Source organism: Thamnophis sirtalis, unplaced genomic scaffold (assembly GCF_051295495.1).
Source record: "Thamnophis sirtalis isolate CommonGarterSnake01/CBP01778 unplaced genomic scaffold, rThaSir2_p1.2 scaffold_5, whole genome shotgun sequence".
Taxonomy (NCBI): domain Eukaryota; kingdom Metazoa; phylum Chordata; class Lepidosauria; order Squamata; family Natricidae; genus Thamnophis; species Thamnophis sirtalis.
In genome coordinates this window covers 61,027,594-61,045,897 of record NW_028261385.1, presented here as the reverse complement: position 1 = coordinate 61,045,897, position 18,304 = coordinate 61,027,594, and the positions used below count along the sequence as shown (strand labels likewise).

General features: G+C 39.7%; 1 protein-coding gene across 1 annotated transcript in view; it reads left to right on the top strand.

Moving 5' to 3' along the window:
- LOC106543530 (RING finger protein B) overlaps window positions 1-18,304 on the top strand; it is a 65,960-nt gene that overhangs the window by 11,810 nt on the left and 35,846 nt on the right. Inside the window, exons 6-8 of the mRNA XM_087715906.1 lie at window positions 312-400; window positions 8,586-8,732; window positions 9,631-9,682. Of these exons, the coding sequence (XP_087572032.1) occupies window positions 312-400; window positions 8,586-8,732; window positions 9,631-9,682 (288 nt within the window). The remainder of the gene's footprint in view (window positions 1-311; window positions 401-8,585; window positions 8,733-9,630; window positions 9,683-18,304) is intronic.

Sequence of the window (18,304 nt, the reverse complement as noted above, 5' to 3'; positions counted from 1 at the left end):
GATGAATGCTGGAAACAGTCTGGAAATACACCCACATTGTCATAATCCTCAGTTTTTCCTAACATTTATTAGCTGGGCAGCTGTTGTAGGCACATCATGGAATCCTGCCAGCACTCCTGGCTGTTGAGCAGCAAAAAGCTTCTCCACTCCCAAATTAGATTATTGATACAACTGTGTGATGAAAACTATTACAGGTCAGCAATACTCTTTGAGGAACCAAGGGTATATTTTTCTACAGAAAATCCTAACCATGGGGCGGGAAGATACAGACGTTTTATTGATGACTTTAACATTTCAACTTTGTTTTATAGTGTAGTAAAAGGCAAGATATATTTATTTGGAGGTTGTTCAAGCCAGAATGCCGTGTATTGCCTTCCAGGAGTCTATGTCTTTGATCTTGGTGAGTAAAATCATAACTTTCCCAGGATTTATAGTTCATTTAGCTAATGGCTAGTCAAAAGCATTCTTGCTCATGTTTTGTAAAAAAAACAAAACAAAAAAAAACATTTATTATCCTAATACATTGTTACTTAGGATCAGCAATGACAATTCATCAGGGTGGCTTCTGATAATCCCATCCATTTTATGAAACTAGTATTTGTTGTGTGTCTATAGCATGGTAGGGATTCTACTAGCTTTGTTGAATGACTTGAACCTTTTAAAATTAAAACAGAAGTTTTAAACAAAAATCTGATTTAGTATTGGGACATGTTTCAAAACTTACTGTATCCCTCTAGGAACATTATTCATTCTTTATATTCATGGGTAATTGGAGCTCATTCTGTACAGATATATTACAGTGTGATTGAGCAAATGAAAGATGAATGCCCTTTGATTAGATCTATGACACAAAGCTTTGGAGCTTTGTTTCTCATGGCACCTAGAGAGCTGAAAGGAATGTATCTCATTTAAAAATGACTCCCTTTTAGATATATCTTTGCTCACTGAAGGTGATTTGGCTCCAAGTTTAGATTCCCTACTGAGAACTTTTCAAATAAAAGGTTCACTCAGTTCTAAATGTAAGTTCATAAACCACTGTACCTTACATCCAACTTTAGCCTGATTTGTTCCAGAAGAGAAAATGCTTTAATCTTCTATGGGCCTCATGTAGGGCAACATGCCAGTCCTAATTTTGGCAATAGTTGTAAGACTTTGCTATGCAAATAAACATGGACTACCTTTTGAGAAGCAAATGTAGATTCTCCCAGAGCTATTGCGCAATGTTATATGTGTGGCGGTTTTGACAGAGCTTTTAGAGGAGCTTCCACCACTTTATGAAACTAGTATTTGCTGTGTGTCTAGCATGATAGGGATAATTAAGGTATTTTAAAATTCAACAAATATATACATTTCAGCCATAACAGATTGTTTTCAACATCCCTGATTCGGTTCTTGATCAGTTGGAAGAAGCAGAACAAACATAACCTGACAATTTGATACGGGGAGCTTATCAAATTTGCAGATGATACCATGCTGGTATGAACACTTTAGATCAGTGGTGGGTTGCCAATATTTTTACTACCAGTTTGAGTGCGCTCCTGTGCGCACTTGCACATGTGACACTTCTGCGTATGTGCAGAAGTGTCTGGGCAGGTGGGCGGAGCCTCCCGCCAACGCTACTACTGGTTCAGCCAAACCGGGAGCAACCCACCTCTGCTCTAGGTCAGAGGTGTCAAACTCATGTCATCACAGCAGCGTCATGTGCCATATTGGGACTTTTTGCTCCTTTGCTAAACTGGGCATGGGCTTGGCCCTTGGGCCAGAAGTTTGACAGGCTTGCTTTAGGTGATAGGCTCAAGATCTCGATTAATCTTGACAGGCTGGAACTCAGGAGCCCTATCTAACAAATGAAATTCAATGTAGAGAAAACTGAATTCTTACACGTAGGCAAGAAAACCAAAAGTACACATAGATATTAGGTGAAACCTGGCTTAAAAGCAGTAACTGTGAGAGGGACCTTAGAGTCCTAGTGAACAATCAATTAAATATGATCCAGCAGTGTGCAGCAGCAGCCAAAAAGCCAACGCAATCCTAAATTGCATTAACAGATGCATTAACAAATGATGATGTGAGGTACTAGTACTATTCTATAAAGCCTTAGTAAGGCCACACCTAGAATACTGCATCTAGTTTTGGTCACCATTCTATAAAAAAGACTCTAGAAAGAGTGTAAAGAAGAGCAACAAACATGATAGCCATTTGTCTGAAATGGTATAGGGTTTCCTCCCTAGGCAGGGGTTTGGACTAGAAGACCTCCAAGGTGCCTTCCAACTCTGCTATTGTATTGTATTGATTAGGGCCTGGAGGCTAAAATATATGAATTGGGCATAGCTGGTCTAGTCACCTATTATGTTCAGGGGTGACATAACAGCAGTATTCCAATATTTGAGGGGATAACACAGAGAGGAGGGAGACAATCTATTTTCCAAAGCACCTAAAGGCCAGATAAGGAACAATGAATAGAAACTGATCAAGGAGAGATTCAACTTAGAAATAAGGAGACATTTTCTGAAAGTGAGACCAATCAACCAATGGAACAGCTTGTCTTCAGAAGTTGTGGGTGCTTCATCAATGGAGATTTTCAAAAAGAGACTGTACAGCCACTTGTCAGAAATGGTAGAGGGACTCTTGCTTGAGTAGGGGGTTGGACTCGATAACCTACAAGCTCCCTTCCAATTGTTTTATTCTGCATTCTGTATCTATTTTTTTCACCTGAATTCTCATGTATCTGCATCCTAGCCCATGAATACACAAGTTCATGTCATTCTTAGCTATACCACAGTTAGAGTAGTGTTTCTCACTTAAACTGGCAATGGCAAGTAGCAGTTAAAAGATGTATACAATCTGTTATTCTTCATCACTCATGAGTCAGATGATCAATAGCAGATGGGAACAAAGTGACATTCATCCACAGATGCTGATATGGCTAGGTCTTCTTCCATCTGTTTCTTGATATCAGGTCCAGCTCAAGAACAACATAGAACAATCCAGCCAAAGTTCCATTCTTTCTTTCTTTCTATCCAATAAATAGCCTTTTGCAAGATTAAACCCTTATTACTGTTGCCCCAACAGATATGTTCTGAGAGATTCTAGGAGTGGCTACCCAAAATTTCTTCTTCCATCTCCTGTTCAGTTCTGGGTGGGGTTGCCTCTTGTCTCAGCCCCCTCCTTGAAATGTGTTCACTTCTTCCTGGAAAACTTCAACGTAGTCCCTCACACCACCTCCCCATCCATACACATCATTCCTCACATCTGACCAGTAATGGTCTATTGCAACTGAAATAGCATAGCACTGAAAAGACAGAGCTGTTCCGACCTAGGCTTTCCCAAAAGCACAAGACAGAGTCCTGGTCCCAACAAAACCACTTTTATTAAATGAGTGTGAATTCCTCTCATTCACATTCAGCAAGGCCTGGCAAACAATCTTTCAAAGGAATATTTATGTCTACAGACCTTATCTATCTTGGAAAGCTGCCATGTAAATATTTTCCAAATGAGGTGCTATGCAAGGAAAGACTGGGCACAGAATCTCTGAGATTCACAGACAGATCTTCACACTCGTAAAATGAATCTAATGACTGAACAAATGAATTGTTTCCTGCAAAAGCCCACTCCCCTTTCGCTCCTCTTTTATTTTCTATGGGAGGGGCCAATCACCTTCCGCCTGTGACTTTACTGCCAAGTCTACCCTGATTTCTGAGTTCTTCTTCTGGCAGCTCTGTGCATGCGCACACTGGGAACAGGCCCTAGCTGTTCCTCTGCCTCACTGCTGTCCAGCTCCGTAGGCACCTGATCACTGCCAAACGGCCTCAACCCAGTCTCTGCCTCCGACATAGAGCCCTCAGCCGAGCCTTCCCCACCCTCCAGGACTGGCCTATGCTCCTCCCCAACCTCCCCACTGCCTGACTCTGCTCCCAGCTCCACTGGCAGGCCACATCAAGGGCTAATTCTTCTCCATTGTTTCCTCCCAAACAAAATGTGGGAGAATCTAGAGGTCATAATTTGTTGTCTATATTATAAAGGCTAAGACTGGTTAGGTAAAGACTAGACAAGACAGAACCACTTGTAACCATGGAATAAATGTACAATATAATATTATTAGACTGAACTTTTGCACATATGCTACTCTTTTCATGTCTATAATAAAAGCTACTCTGGTGTTCTTGGAGCGATTGCAATTAGCTACTGAGTACAGGGCTGGATTTCTGGAGAGAAGAGATTTATTGACATGTCTGATGTAAATATTAATGCATGTAAAGAAAGAAGAGAAATTGCTGCTAGTGACTCAACATACTTCAAAAGATTGTCACACAGACATACACACACACACACACCATTGCTTTAGTAATTATGCACTGTGCAAATATAATCAGAATAGTACCTTTAAGTAAGGAGTCAGAGGCAATAGAGGCAGGATGGGCTTGCACAAGGATGTTATGCTGGAGTAGTTTTCTGTTGACCCAAGAAGGGGTAGATAATACTTTTACTCATCAATGGGGAGAGGCCCTCTAAAAGGAACAAGGAGATCAGGGCTTCTACTCTGAGGAGTTGCAGAACAAGATGGTGGTATATGTAGAGAGAGGGGGAAGATATGTAGATAATAGTCCCTGCAATGAATATCTATGAATCATCAGAGAGTAATTATAAAACATAATGTTATAGAGTGTAGAATCCCAGATTTCTTCATCACTTTGTGATCCTTTTCATATTTTGTCTGGTAGCACTGCTTAACAGTATATCAGATTGCTCCTAATGCATGGTCTACTCTATGCCAGCTTATATTATTGCACAGCGACTGGAATAATCCAGCAAGAAAAATATTCAACCAGTCATGATGAGGGAAGGAGGAAGGAAGGAAAGAAGTTCTTGTGATGTAGTGTTGGAAGTTAAAAGGCCTCCAATTTGTCCCACACACACTTTTTAGCACTTCACTGGCTCCATTGGGGAGGCAGGCATCCCCTAAGAATAAAGGAAGACACTCATAATAAATCCACATCTAGGGAGGGAGCTATATATCTGAGGGCAATCTTTCATTCTGGATTTCGTAAGCGCCTCAGGATCAAAGGCTAGAACAGGAGCACCTCAATCTGCACAGAAAGGACAACTACCTTTGGACAAATACTTTAGAAAGAGCATATACACACAAACCATGCCCCCCAGGTCCACACCAAGGGCCAGTCCCCCTTATGAAACCAAGTCTTTGGACCTCATTTTTGCTTTTGGGAATAAATGAATCTCCTTCTCTCACAGTATGTCTGTATTTCATTTTTTGATCTGTTTTTGAAAACTAGGGATTTGTTTTGCACAACTCCAGAGCCCCCCAATTATTCTTCTAACAATAGTATTCACCTTTCTTTAAAGCACTGGTGTCTTTGGGCTTCATTTGTAAGTCCAGTGATTCTGAATTATGTACAGTGATTTATAAATGATTAACCCTGACTTTCCAACTAAAGAATTCATTGATCCATTACAAATGCTACACTAAATAATGATTTAGCATTACATCCAAGAACTGTGGCTATGCACAGTTTCTTTGCCCCTTTCTCTGGCATAGCTTTAAGGAAAAAATTGGAAGTTACGCTTCTGCTTTTAATTAACTGGTGGGTTTTTTTTTTTCATCTTGTCCAAACTCACAGGGTTTGTTAAGTTTAAAGTAAAATTAGAACAGCTTTCCCCAATCTTGTGGCCTGTTCTATACCACCTTACATTCCAAGTCAGCCTGATCATTATCCAATTTGGCTGATGTTCAGAAAAAATAATAAGCTCCTGTTAAAAGGGGAAGACAATGTTTCCAAACTCTTTCCTGCCCAAAGTTTATCTACATAATAATAGCATAACGTTACATATGAATGAGGCTATTTTTGTACAAGGGCAATAACTGAACGTAGGGATTAGACAATCTATTCACTATACAGTTAGGGTCACAATATACATAAGCATGAATATATACTTTTTTTAAAAAATTAACAGCTCATATGTCACTTGGGAGAATATCATTTTAAAACAGAATAGCAATATAAGATATGAGGTGAAGATGCTTTTATGAAATGATCCTCCACCTCCAATTTCTGTTTCCACTGTGCATGATGATCGATAAATTTAATGCATTGCTTTTATTTAATTTGCATCTCATGTTGCAGTTCAAGAAAACTATTTATGCTCCCAGCATGTATATATGTTTATATATTTGATTCGAGCATTCCCCCCCCCCCCCCGGACATATTGGTGTGATTTTCTTCCAGGGAAAGTTACCAATTTAGAGATTATGCCCACTGAAGAATAAAGTCCAGGCTTTAAGTAAAGAAAATGGATATTGCCTACAATCTCAGAAACAGATCCATTGGAAAACTTAATCTATGACTGGAATTATAGGTTGGGATGGAACTGCTTATCATGAAAGTTCCACCAAGCAGGAACAACTATTGCAGATCAGCATGTAGTGGCAGAATTCACCTTCTTATTTTTTTAAGAAGCTGCAGGAAGGTTGGGTTCACACAACCCACTTGACTAAACTGTGGCTTCTTTGCTGTGATCACACAAGACTCTTACCCATGGATAAGGTGCCCTTTGCTTTCTCAATTAACCCAGTTTTCTGAGTTTGTGCAACACAATGAACCATAGGTTAAGTAAGCACAACATTCCAGAATAAAATGTAGCTGGTGATGTACTGTATCAATTCAGTTTGTGGTGGAATATATTATGCAAATCCAACCAGTATAATTACTCTAAGGTTCACTATCATGCAATCCTAGGCAATTTAATTAATTTAGTAAACTGTGGTTCAATTAATCATGAAGCCAAACCCTGTATTTCACAACTAAAATTTCAAGTCAGATTATTTACAAGTAATTCCTGCACTGTTTATACATTGCAGTTCCAAAACACATGGTGCTTGAGGTTAAAAATGAGCTTCAATGTCTTTATCCTCTCTGTAAGTAAATAGATGGCCACTATATAACATGATAAATAGATGCAACATGATAGGCGGATGAGGCATTTATGGTCCATCAACTGCACGTGTCTTTCAGATTCTTCTTTTGCAGCTCCAGAACCATTTTAGTGCCAAATTTCAACAAGATCGTTTTCTACTGATAATTGGAAAATTAGTATTTAAAATGTAAAAAAAAGACTTGTTTAAATATTATTTAATGCTTTTTAAAAAATATATAGAACTATTTGCATGGGTGGTGGTGATCAGTGGTGGGTTCCGGCCGAAACGGCCGTACCGATAGTAGTTGGGAGCAAAAGCTACACAGTGGCTCGTTTGGCCCACCCACGTCCCATAGCTGTTTATAACTGCCAATTGTGCACACATGCACAGTGTGCTGCACCTACACGACTTCCGCCGAGCAGCTGAGTGTCGCTGGGGCAGTGGCATGCAATGCATGCACAGTGTCCATGCATGACTAGGACGCCCGGCCCCATGCTCAGCATACCGGTAGCGACGGGGACCGTAACCCACCACTGGTGGTGATGATGACAATGATAATGACAGCTGAAGAGAGTGGAGGAAAGAAAGGGGAAGAAGAAAAGAAGGAGAGGAGGAAAGAAGAAGGCAGAAAGGGAGCTTGAGAAGATGGAAAGAGTAGGGTCGTTGCAAAACAAGATGGAGATATGGGGTGGCAAGGAAGTGACCCCCAACTGTGTTTTCTATATTTGTAAGAAGATAGTGATAAATGTTAATAGTTAATAGATAAAGTTAATAGTACTTACAAAAATGTATATTTGTGGATGTATTTGAAAGGAAAAAAATAAAAAACTTATGCAAGCGATAATGACGACAGCTGAATGGAGCCCCTCCCCCCTCCAATGTTTTTATTCACGAGACACAGTTTGAGAGCATGTTATGGTATAAGTTTCATCATGGCACCATGGATGGTAGAGGGCACAAAGTGACATATACAGTCATAAAACAAAACAGTATAACTGAACATAGAATCCCAAGATTTCTCCAAAGGAGTCCATAGTCCCAGAAATTTCTCCTCCTGGTCCTCCTATTTTCTCCGTAACTCCACATTCAGCAATCCTGCTTTCTGTGGCACTCAAGAAAGAAATAATATATAATATGCCTGTCTATAACTTAGACATTCCCCAGACCTCCTCATTGACACCATTCATATAATAAATCAGCCAACCCTAATTTGCCTAGAGGAAATGCTATCCATTCTTGTCCTTGACCCTTTGATACCTTCAAAAACTCAAAGGACTTCAGTGGGAGGATTTAGAAGGAGGGAGGGGTGGATAGACACATTCTTTTACAAAGCAGCTTCAAAAGGGTAACTCCATCAAAAGCCTGGTTGAAAGTGAAGCAGCCTTTCACTGATGCTTGACACAGTCTTAATTGAGAGCTCTGAATTAAAGAGCAGCTGTTTACCTAAAAAAATTAATTGTCAGTGAAAGGATCCAGCTTTTAAAACAGTCATTTTCTGAAGACATATGGGGAGGTAAAGAATAGTTTGCTCTATAGAATTTCTTCCAGTGATTGTATTCTGTGAGAAAAGCAGAATGAGAAAGTGGCTTCTGCCCAAGCCAACTTCAAAATAAGAGAGTAATTTCTTTTTCTTCTCCCCCACCCTTATCTTAAGATTCTCTAACCTGGCAGAAAATCACAACCAGTGGTCTTGCTCCTCAAACTCTTGAACACAGTTCAGCTGTGGTAGGCGAAAACATCTTTGTGTATGGTGGCATGGAAGATAGTAAAGCAGTGGATGATCTCTATACATTCAATACAGGTAGGTGCAACTATATCTTCACAGGACAAGGTAGTTTGCTGTATATCAGTCACTCCAGAATGCAGCATATGTTCATAAAACAAAGCAGATAGAAATGCCAGTTTGGTCTAGTGCAGGGGTCGGCAACCTTAAGCACACAAAGAGCAACACTCTCCTAACTGAAAGCCCTATCAATTGTGGAGCCAACCGGCGACAAGGAGCCACAGCACAGGTATGAAAGAGCCACATGCGGCTCCAGAGCCATGGGTTGCTGACCCCTGCTATAATGGTTAAGGCACCAGGCTAGAAAGCGGGAGACCATGAGTTCAAGCCTCACCTTAGCCATGAAAGCCAGATGTGACCTTGGGCCAGTCACTTACCCTCTCAGCCCAACTCAACTCACAAGCTGCTGTTGTGAGGAAAATAGGATGTGGAAGGGTTTGGATATGTTTGGCAAATTTGTAAAAATAACAGATATAAATAACATAAAGATACATACAAATAAATAAATAAAATTAAACTATAACCACTTGATTTCTTATTTCTGTCAACCTGCAGTACAGGTTAGCATAGAGCCCATTATTACTTGCTACATCTATAAATTGGTAAGAGTTTATCTTACTTATAGCAAATGTGTTGATCCATTTAATTAAATTCTACTTTATGCAGCCTAAAAATGAGTCTAGTTATATATTCCTGTATATGCTATCAGCCAATCATGTTAAATATGTTCCATAACTATTTATAGGAAACTACCAGGGAAATTTCTATGAGAAGTAGTTTTGTATGATTTTTGCTCCCTATGTCATGTTTTCAAACATTTATAAATGTTTTACAATATCTCAGCACTCCTGTTCATTATAGCTCATAGCATCTTGGAACTATTCTTGTCATTCTAATATTTCATGTTGGCATTTAGTGTCTCACTGTTGGACTCCAGTGAAAACCTTTGGTTCAAACCCTCATGCTAGGTAAGTGACTATTTTATTATTCTTTTTTTGTGTTAAGTGAGATATCTTAGTCTTGTGTTCTTTTATTTTAGTTGTCAAAAAAACTGTCAATGAAAATTTAAATCTCTAAAGCAGAGGTGGACAATATTGTATGGTGTAGATCACACCTAGTGTTTGGAGGTTGCCTGATTCAAAAGGAGGAAGCAGCACAGGTGTATTATCCATGGGCAGGAACATAATTTTTTCTTCTTCTTTTCCCTGGGTTTGCAGTGTAGAGTTGCAATTTTTACTTCTCCTTAAGACTCTGTTAAAGCTGTTTATGAACGTTTATGTAAACCTTACAGTTTTGGCAATCACACAATTTTTTAAAATTGCCCACATCTGTTTTAAAGCCTCATTCATAGATCAAATCACATACCATGCAACGATATTTATTTATCTGCTAAATTAACAACAAAAAAGGAATACATTTTGGGTATCTTAGAGCACATGCACCCTGAACAGTTATTCCAGGATGAGTATGGATCAGCAAGCCATTTCTGAAGGGCAAGAACTGGTGACCTCACTTTGGAGTCACTCCCTTCATGCTACATTTGCATCCCCCAGGTATTATCTCCTGGTATCCTTTTAAAGTACTCTTTTTCTTCTTAGATCATTTTGAACATTCATACCCATCTGGATTTTACTTTATTATAGATTAACTTCAGTGGTGGGATTCAATTTTTTTTACTATCGGTTCTGTGGGTGTGGCTTGGTGGGCGTGGCTTGGTGGGTGTGGGTTGGTGGGTGTGGGTTGGCAGGAGAAGATTGCTGTAAAATCTCCATTCCCTCCCCACTCCAGGGGAAGGATACTGTAAAATCCCCATTCCCTCCCAAACAGATGGGATTCAGGAGGCAGAGAATAGATGGGGGCAGGGGCAGTCAGAGGTGGTATTTACCAGTTCTCTGAACTACGCAAAATCTCCACTACCGGTTCTCCAGAACTGGTCAGTACCTGTTGAATACCATCTCTGGTTAACTTCAGCAATGCATTGATTATTACACAGAAAGATGAGTATCCCCTCAACTGAATCAATGGTTATCATTGTCTTGAATGAACCCTTCTAGTCATTAGGTTTCCAATAATACTATAGCAGCACAATGGTAAATGGAAGGTTGCTGGCTTGAGACCTAGCAGAAACATGTTTTTTTAAACTTATGTTTCCCTAAGCCAGTGTTTCTCAACCTTGGCAATGTGAAGATGTCAGGACTTCAACTCCCAAAATTCCCCAGCCAGCGAATGCAGTCAGGACATCTTCAAGTTGCCAAGGTTGAGAAACACTGCCCTAAGCTATCAAGTTTCCTCCAGCCTTTAAAAAGACAAAAAGTCCAATGGTGCACCATTTCATTATTTCTCAGGTCACTTGAGATACAAAGATTTGATCTCTCACATGTTTTGCCCCTCTGTAAATTAGTAATTTAATCCTTTTTCATTCCAGCCCACATTTGAATCTAACAGCCAAAACGCAGCAAGATTTTCCCCACAATAAAAGCTTATCTTGTTAGAGGTGACAAATTTCACAGTTGGCAATCAGTTGCTTGATTGAATCCTTGAAGTTAGTTCTCAGATGTGACACTTTGGCATATAAAGCTTTCCAAGTCTGAGCTGTTCTCAATTTAAACAAAAGGGGAAGTGCTCATTTTCTAGCTTTCTATATCATTAGGTTAATTAATAATGGTTTGCATGTTGTGTTGGCGAGGATGTTGTCTGGTTTTAACGGAAATAGTTTAAATTGAGCAAGAAGGCAGTTCAATCATTTGGATTCCATTGTATTTGTCAAGCAAAGAGGATGCAGTAGCAGTAACCAATTTAGCAACTATGATGAGTTAAAGTGAATTAAAATGATTGTATTGCCTCCTGTCATATTTATTTGCCGTTCTTTAGTCAAAACTAGTAGAGGAGCCATTGGTAGAGATATATTCTGTCCTACCTGCTATCCATTGTTTGGACAAATTGGCCCATCTGGGTCACAGTTTGGTTCTGATTTTGGAGCAAGTCATTCACAACTTCATGGCTGATTAGCACAGTTGGAAAAGTTTTATACCTACTGTTTAATTCTTAGTCCCTCGGCACTATTTTCTCCAATAGTGATGGCTGCAGGCAAAACTAGCTATTAGTCTTCATACCAGCATGGCATAAACTTAAACCTTAGCTCACCACACACTTAACCACTTCTTTTAAGTATGGCTTATTCATCAAAAGCTCACAAACATGATTCAGCAAGATTTGTCCCTTTATCACAGCTAACAGTAAAGATACACACACACAAACACACACACCAAAGATTTTTTTAAATTGTAGTTCACATATAAATCTGGGCTCCAGGATTCAAATTGTAGTCTATTTTTCCATCTTTCTAAGAAAATAGGTATCTGACCTTTCTCTTGATCTTGCAAGACAGCTGATCTATGTTAATCTATGTTAACAGTTTGCTCAAGTCCAGGAAAAACTAGTTTATGTCTCACCTTCTTCAGTCCTTATGAAAGGGAAGAAATAGGATATTTGGCTCCCTGAAGTGTTCACTTATTTCTTTTTTGCCATTTTGTTATAGACATCTAAAATCATTAAAAAATTTATCAACTGCGATCTCATAGGACATTGCTACAATTACCCTTTTAAAAAATGCAATATTTATGTCATTTACACTTGTCCTTCCTCCAGCAGGTCAATAAAATATCTGTCCATTTTATCCTCACAAATATTCTGTGGCTTAAGATAAGCTGAGACATAATGATTAACAAAAACTTACTTAATCAAATAGCTATCAGTATGAGGATTTGAATCTGAGTCTTCACAATTATAGTTTGACATTCTAATTTTTAGGCAAATAACCATAATCAAGAAGATAGAGATAACAGTCAGTCCTATTGTGTCATTGATACAACTAAACATATTTTGCCCAGCAGGGTGAGTGGAAAGTAAGGAAGGTGATTTTAGCAGAGTTATGAAGATTTTGTAGCCTATGCCAAGGGACTAAAGTATTTTTTTTAAGTCCAGAACAAGATAAAATGCAGAAGTGGCTCTGGCAGACACCTTCCTAATTAACTGAAGAGGGAGGAGGTGCAGCACAATGAAACTAGCAAAATTTGTTGTAGTACTTCCTGTGGAATTAATTTCATGGTCTGGTCTAAATGATGGGTTTGACAGGTAACAGCATCTAACCGGACTAAGCATGGTCTCAGTGTTTTGATACATAAAAGATAGCAATAGTCAGGAGCTATTTTCTACTGTCCATAGAAAGAGGATAAGAAATAGCAGGTATAAGTGGCAGTAATCTAGATTTTATTTCAACATGAGGAAAAACCTCCGGACTATCAAATTTGAATAACAGTGGAAGAATCTACCTATGGAAGTTTTCTGAGAAGAGGCTGCATAGCCACTTCTCTCAGATAGTTTAATTCATTTTCCTGAGGGTTTGACTAACTGATTCCTGTGATCCCTTCCAGCTCCATAATTCTGTGATTCTATTAACTTGTTCAAGTAGTTAAGGAGGTGAGATAGGTGGCAAACAAATTAAACAAACAAACAAACAAAAAGTCATGTTTGATTAGTACTTGGATGGAAGACTTCCAGACAATGCCCAGTTTGCTGGTTTAATTGGGAAATTGACCAACTGTTCCAGAAGAATGCAATTTTAAACCATGTTATTGGCAAAACAAATTCCTACATGGAAGTATTCAAGAAGTTACAAGAATCAACCTTGACTTTTCTAACAGTATCTAGCACAGGGGTGGACAACTATGGCCCCTTTATGACCTACGGACTTATGACCATGATGGCTCAGGAATTCTGGGAGTTGAAGTACACCTGCAGCGGCCATGGTTGCTCTTCCCTGATCTAGCAGATATGCCTGTATTTCTGTTAAGAATATAAGCAGCACTTTTAAAATTCAACTTTATTTTATAAAAAGTTTCTCTGCTATTCTGCAAGCCAGAAATGTTATTATCCATGTTCCACAATTTGGATGTTATTAACTGGTCCCCTGCTCCAGAAATTTTATTTCATTAGGTACTATCCATAAATCAAGACACTACCCAAGAAACATAAATAAATTTAATTTTTTACTATTAAGCTCTGTGTCCACTGCCATAGTCTTACCCAATTCAGTGCTTAAGTGATAATTGTTTCATTCAGAAACAATTATCATGCACCTCAGGTTAGATTAATAGCATCATGTAAAAAGGTTCCTATATGTAATTTAAATAATGTTTCACCTGATCCATAGCTTTCAGCAACAGAGTCAAGGTTAGCACATAACCATTTTCAGGAATGTTCTATGTACATTCCAAGTATGAAGATGAGCTCTTGGTTTATTAATATTTTGGTATATGCACAAAAACAACAACACATTGCAGCAAATCTAAAATCATTAGAGAGTGCAGTGCATCAGCGCAAAACTGCAAGGGTGACAAATTTAGAGCAATTTTCTTCATCTTCAAAGAAAGTGCAACCACAAGCCAGACAACTAAAAGAGACTTTTAACAGAATTTATCCAGGACGTGCCATTCCTTGTAAGCCCTAGAAAGATGAGAATGGGTCAATGACCTCTGTGTATGTTGCTTGGGGAGCAAATATTTTAAAATAATGCATCTGAAATCCATGCAGTACAGTAAAAGGCATCTTTTGATTCACTTTTCATCACCCAAAATATATGTCTGCAGCGTATTATAATCCTTATTTGAGGGTCATGGCAAGAAGCTGACAAGATGCTTCTGGTTATGCCTGACATTTTTCTTAGCTGGACCAAATGCAATTCCACTTAAATTTAGGGCTACAAATAGATATGACCCTTGCTAGTTTTCAACATAATGAAAGTGTTCAACCGCTTCATAAATCTGGAGTAATATCTGAGCCACAAACTTGCAATTACAAAATTAGTGTATCAACAGCCGAAAGGAAATGTAGGCTATATGAATCATTCTAGCATTGATATGTTTGTTACTGGAATGCTTCACAGCAGAAATCTTTGGGCTATGTTTATAAATTGCAGTTAAGCCGCTTGGAATGAATTTTTGCATTGGCATAAGTATGCATATAAAATCATTATTATGCCTTGCATTTGCCAGGATTGATATTGAACTTTTTAGGACTATAGTGTAATAAAAATAGCAAATTTTAAGAACTGACAAATGTCATTCTTGAGGGTTTTTTAAGCTGTATATTTGAATGTATTACAAGGAAGATAATAATATAATCATTTAAAAATTACTTGCATTCTAATCTATCTTTTATTCATACAAAGTATCCCATTCAGGTTTAATGTTATTTCAGAAAGATCTCCTAATTTCCAAAAAGGAGCTTTTGGCATGCAGGGGATCATGTTGTAGAAGAAAAATATACCAAATAATCCTGTTTTTCTCATTTGTATTTTAATCCAAGCTACTATCATTCATCCTTTAATCCCTCTTCATTTTACTGCAAGAAAAAAGGAACCAGTAAATATGTATTTTGTTATTACTTAAAAAGACAAACAGTAACACTTGAAATAAAATTTCTGCAAAAATAAACTATCCTGGGAAAACATGTGGCAATGGAAGCATGAAATGTAGATACTACCAGAGCCTCAAGCAGTTGTTTAATTGGTGAATCCATAATGAGTTTCCTGTATTTAATATAGTTAGATAATATAATGTCATATAATGAGCTGTTTCATTTGTTCTATGGAGTACTCTCAAGGGATGGGAATTCAGATAACTAGATGTTACCATCCAATAGAAGATAATTTTAGAGCCTGCTGAAGAATGATCCTGAATTTTTTACCATTCATATTCATATAGCATGATGAAAGACAATTTTTGAAATTGTTTCAATGGTGAAACAATTCTTGCATTAAGGTGCAAGACATGCATGCATGTAGTACATATATGAATACCCTGTTCTTCATCATACACTCATATTTCTAGGAACCTGCCATCCCGTTGGTATCCCACTCACCAATTAAACCCCAAAGGAAAACCTTGCAAGGGGGGCTTTTCTGTAGCTATTCTACTGTCACACTGAAAAACCAATTAAACATTGCAATGCAGAAAGTACAGTTAATAAGCTGAGAATAAGTGCCCTGATTCAAGGTTGCAGGCAAGCACACGCAGCCAAGCTGTAGCCACTGCAGTTAAGCTGATACCAGCAGATACCAGGAATGTACGGTAGTTCAAATGCTTAGAAGAGAGTCCTTGCCTGAAAAAAATTGCCTACAGTCCAGGAAGCAACAGCATAGTCCAAACATAACCCATAAATTACAGAGAACAAAATCAGGTAGTTATATGGTCAAAGGGTCACAAGCTAGAAAACTGAATGATTATCTCCAAGGATGACAAGCAAAGCAGCTATCTAAATCTGTTTCCAGACAGCTGGCTGCAATTACTCATGCCTCACTCTTTGCCTAGCAAGGAGTCTCATTGAGGAGCATTGCTCTGCTCACCTCTGTAAATATCTAAAGTTAGGGCTTGTGCCTTTTCATCTGATTGCTCCAGATGAACAGTAGATGCAGGTGGCTGATCAGCCTCAATTGAATCCCACCTCACTAGGTCTTGAGGCCTCACTAGGTCTTGAGGCCTGAAGCACAAGCTCCGGTAGAACTACATCATCAGATTCAAGGTCAGAGTCAGATTCTGAATTGTGACTCATAAGAGTGAGGGAAGCCAGGAATGAGAGTACAGTTCATGGCTTATATGTACAGAATTTCAATTGAGAGATGAGGGCATTGGATAAGCAGAGGTTTTTGGAGGAAAGGGCTTAACATAGACATCAAGGAAGGGGCAATTAAAGGGAACCAGGGTACAATGGCTCCTTTTTAAAGTCTATGGAGATTCTCAGTCATCCAGGTCATGGTTGTCCCAAAGTTGTCTCTTGAAAAAAAGCACCAATTGAGCCTAGTGTTCTGGGATCACAAACTTTTTAAAGTAAGCTTAGGGGATATTTAGTACTGTTATTGTACATTTAAAAATGTCAAGAGGAATTCCAAAGTTTTTTGCAGCATAGCCAAAAGCCTCAATGCAGAAGAAAAAGGTACTGACCTCTATAGACCTATTACCAGAGTAGAAGTGATGTTTTCTACCTGTACTTTTGTAAAAATTAGACTTTCTGTGCTGTAGGTGTCACATTTTTTTTTACTTCTTTGAGTGTGAGAGCAGAATTTGTGGCCAAGAGATTGAGCTATAGCAATAGCAATAGCAGTAGACTTATATACCGCTTCATAGGCCTTTCAGGCCTCTCTAAGCGGTTTACAGAGAGTCAGCATATTGCCCCCAACAATCCGGGTCCTCATTTTACCCACCTCGGAAGGATGGAAGGCTGAGTCAACCCTGAGCCGGTGGGATTTGAACCGCTGAACTGCTGATCTAGCAGTAGCCTGCAGTGCTGCATTTAACCACTGCGCCACCTTGGCTCTTGGTGGATTTATAGCTCTTATGGAGCTATAAATCCATATATGTTTGATTTGACTCCTGGCTTTAGACTGGATTGACAAAGCAATCCACTTTGTCAGCTTCAGTCTGTAATCTGGTTATAACATTATTCATTTGTCTGATTGTTAAATGCAACTCAATGCTTAAATATACCAGATAAATTGTATTAAGGATTCTTATTTTGTCTACATCTAGGTGAGGAATGACTTTTCATTGCTGGAAAATCTTTTTGTGGATTGGCTTGTGGAAGCCTATCCATAAAAGTTGAAAAACCTCACATTCTATAGTTCAGTCATCCCCAATTCAGTGTCCCACATTTAGTACTACCGTGAAAGTGCATGGAGCTCTGCCCAGCTGGATAGGGGGGTTGCGCGGGCGCCTGTTCTGCCCCCAGCAAGCATGCCTCCCAGCCTCACCATGCCCTGGCCCAGCTCTCCGTGCAGGGCCAGGGCACCGCCATCACCATGCTCCGAGCATAACTTCTTCTCCAGCTTCCAAACTCCAAAACTCGGCTGCCGAGTCTTCCAGCAGCCGCTGCTCTAGGAGTGCACTCTATGGTTGTGGGCTGGGTGCTGGAAGACTCTCTGTCCGGAAGACTCTGTCCGGCAGCCGGTCCACAACCATAGAGCACACTCCTAGAGCAGCCACTGCTGGAAGACTCAGCAGCCAAGTTTGGGAGTTTGGAAGCTGGAGAAGAAGATGCTTGGAGCACGGCAGCGGCGGCGGTGCCCTGGCCCTGCAGGGAGAGCTGGGCCAGGACATGGTGAGGCTGGAAGGCATGCTTAATGGGGACGGAACAGATGCTCGTGCAATCCCCTTCTCCAGCTGGGCAGAGCTCCATGCACTGACCTAGGGAGTATCCCTAATGTGCCAAGCCATGGGAGCTGGGGAGCGGGCAGAGCGCCACGTGCCTTGGTGCCTTAGGGATACCCCCTAGGTCAGTGAATGGTGCTCTGCCTGGCTGGAGAGGGGGGTTGCCGGGCAGTTGCTCGTGAGCGTGGTCACCTCATGGCTGCTTCGCCCCTGAGGCTGTGCCCGGCTCTTCGGGAGCCCGCTCACAAGGGCACAGCCACCCGGCAACCCCAAAACAATAAGCCCTCCCCCTATAATAAGGCCAAGGCCATATTTCGTGGGGCAAAAGAAAATAAGACCCTGTCTTATTTTGGGGAAAACACGGTACATCCTCCAGCCAGCATCTTC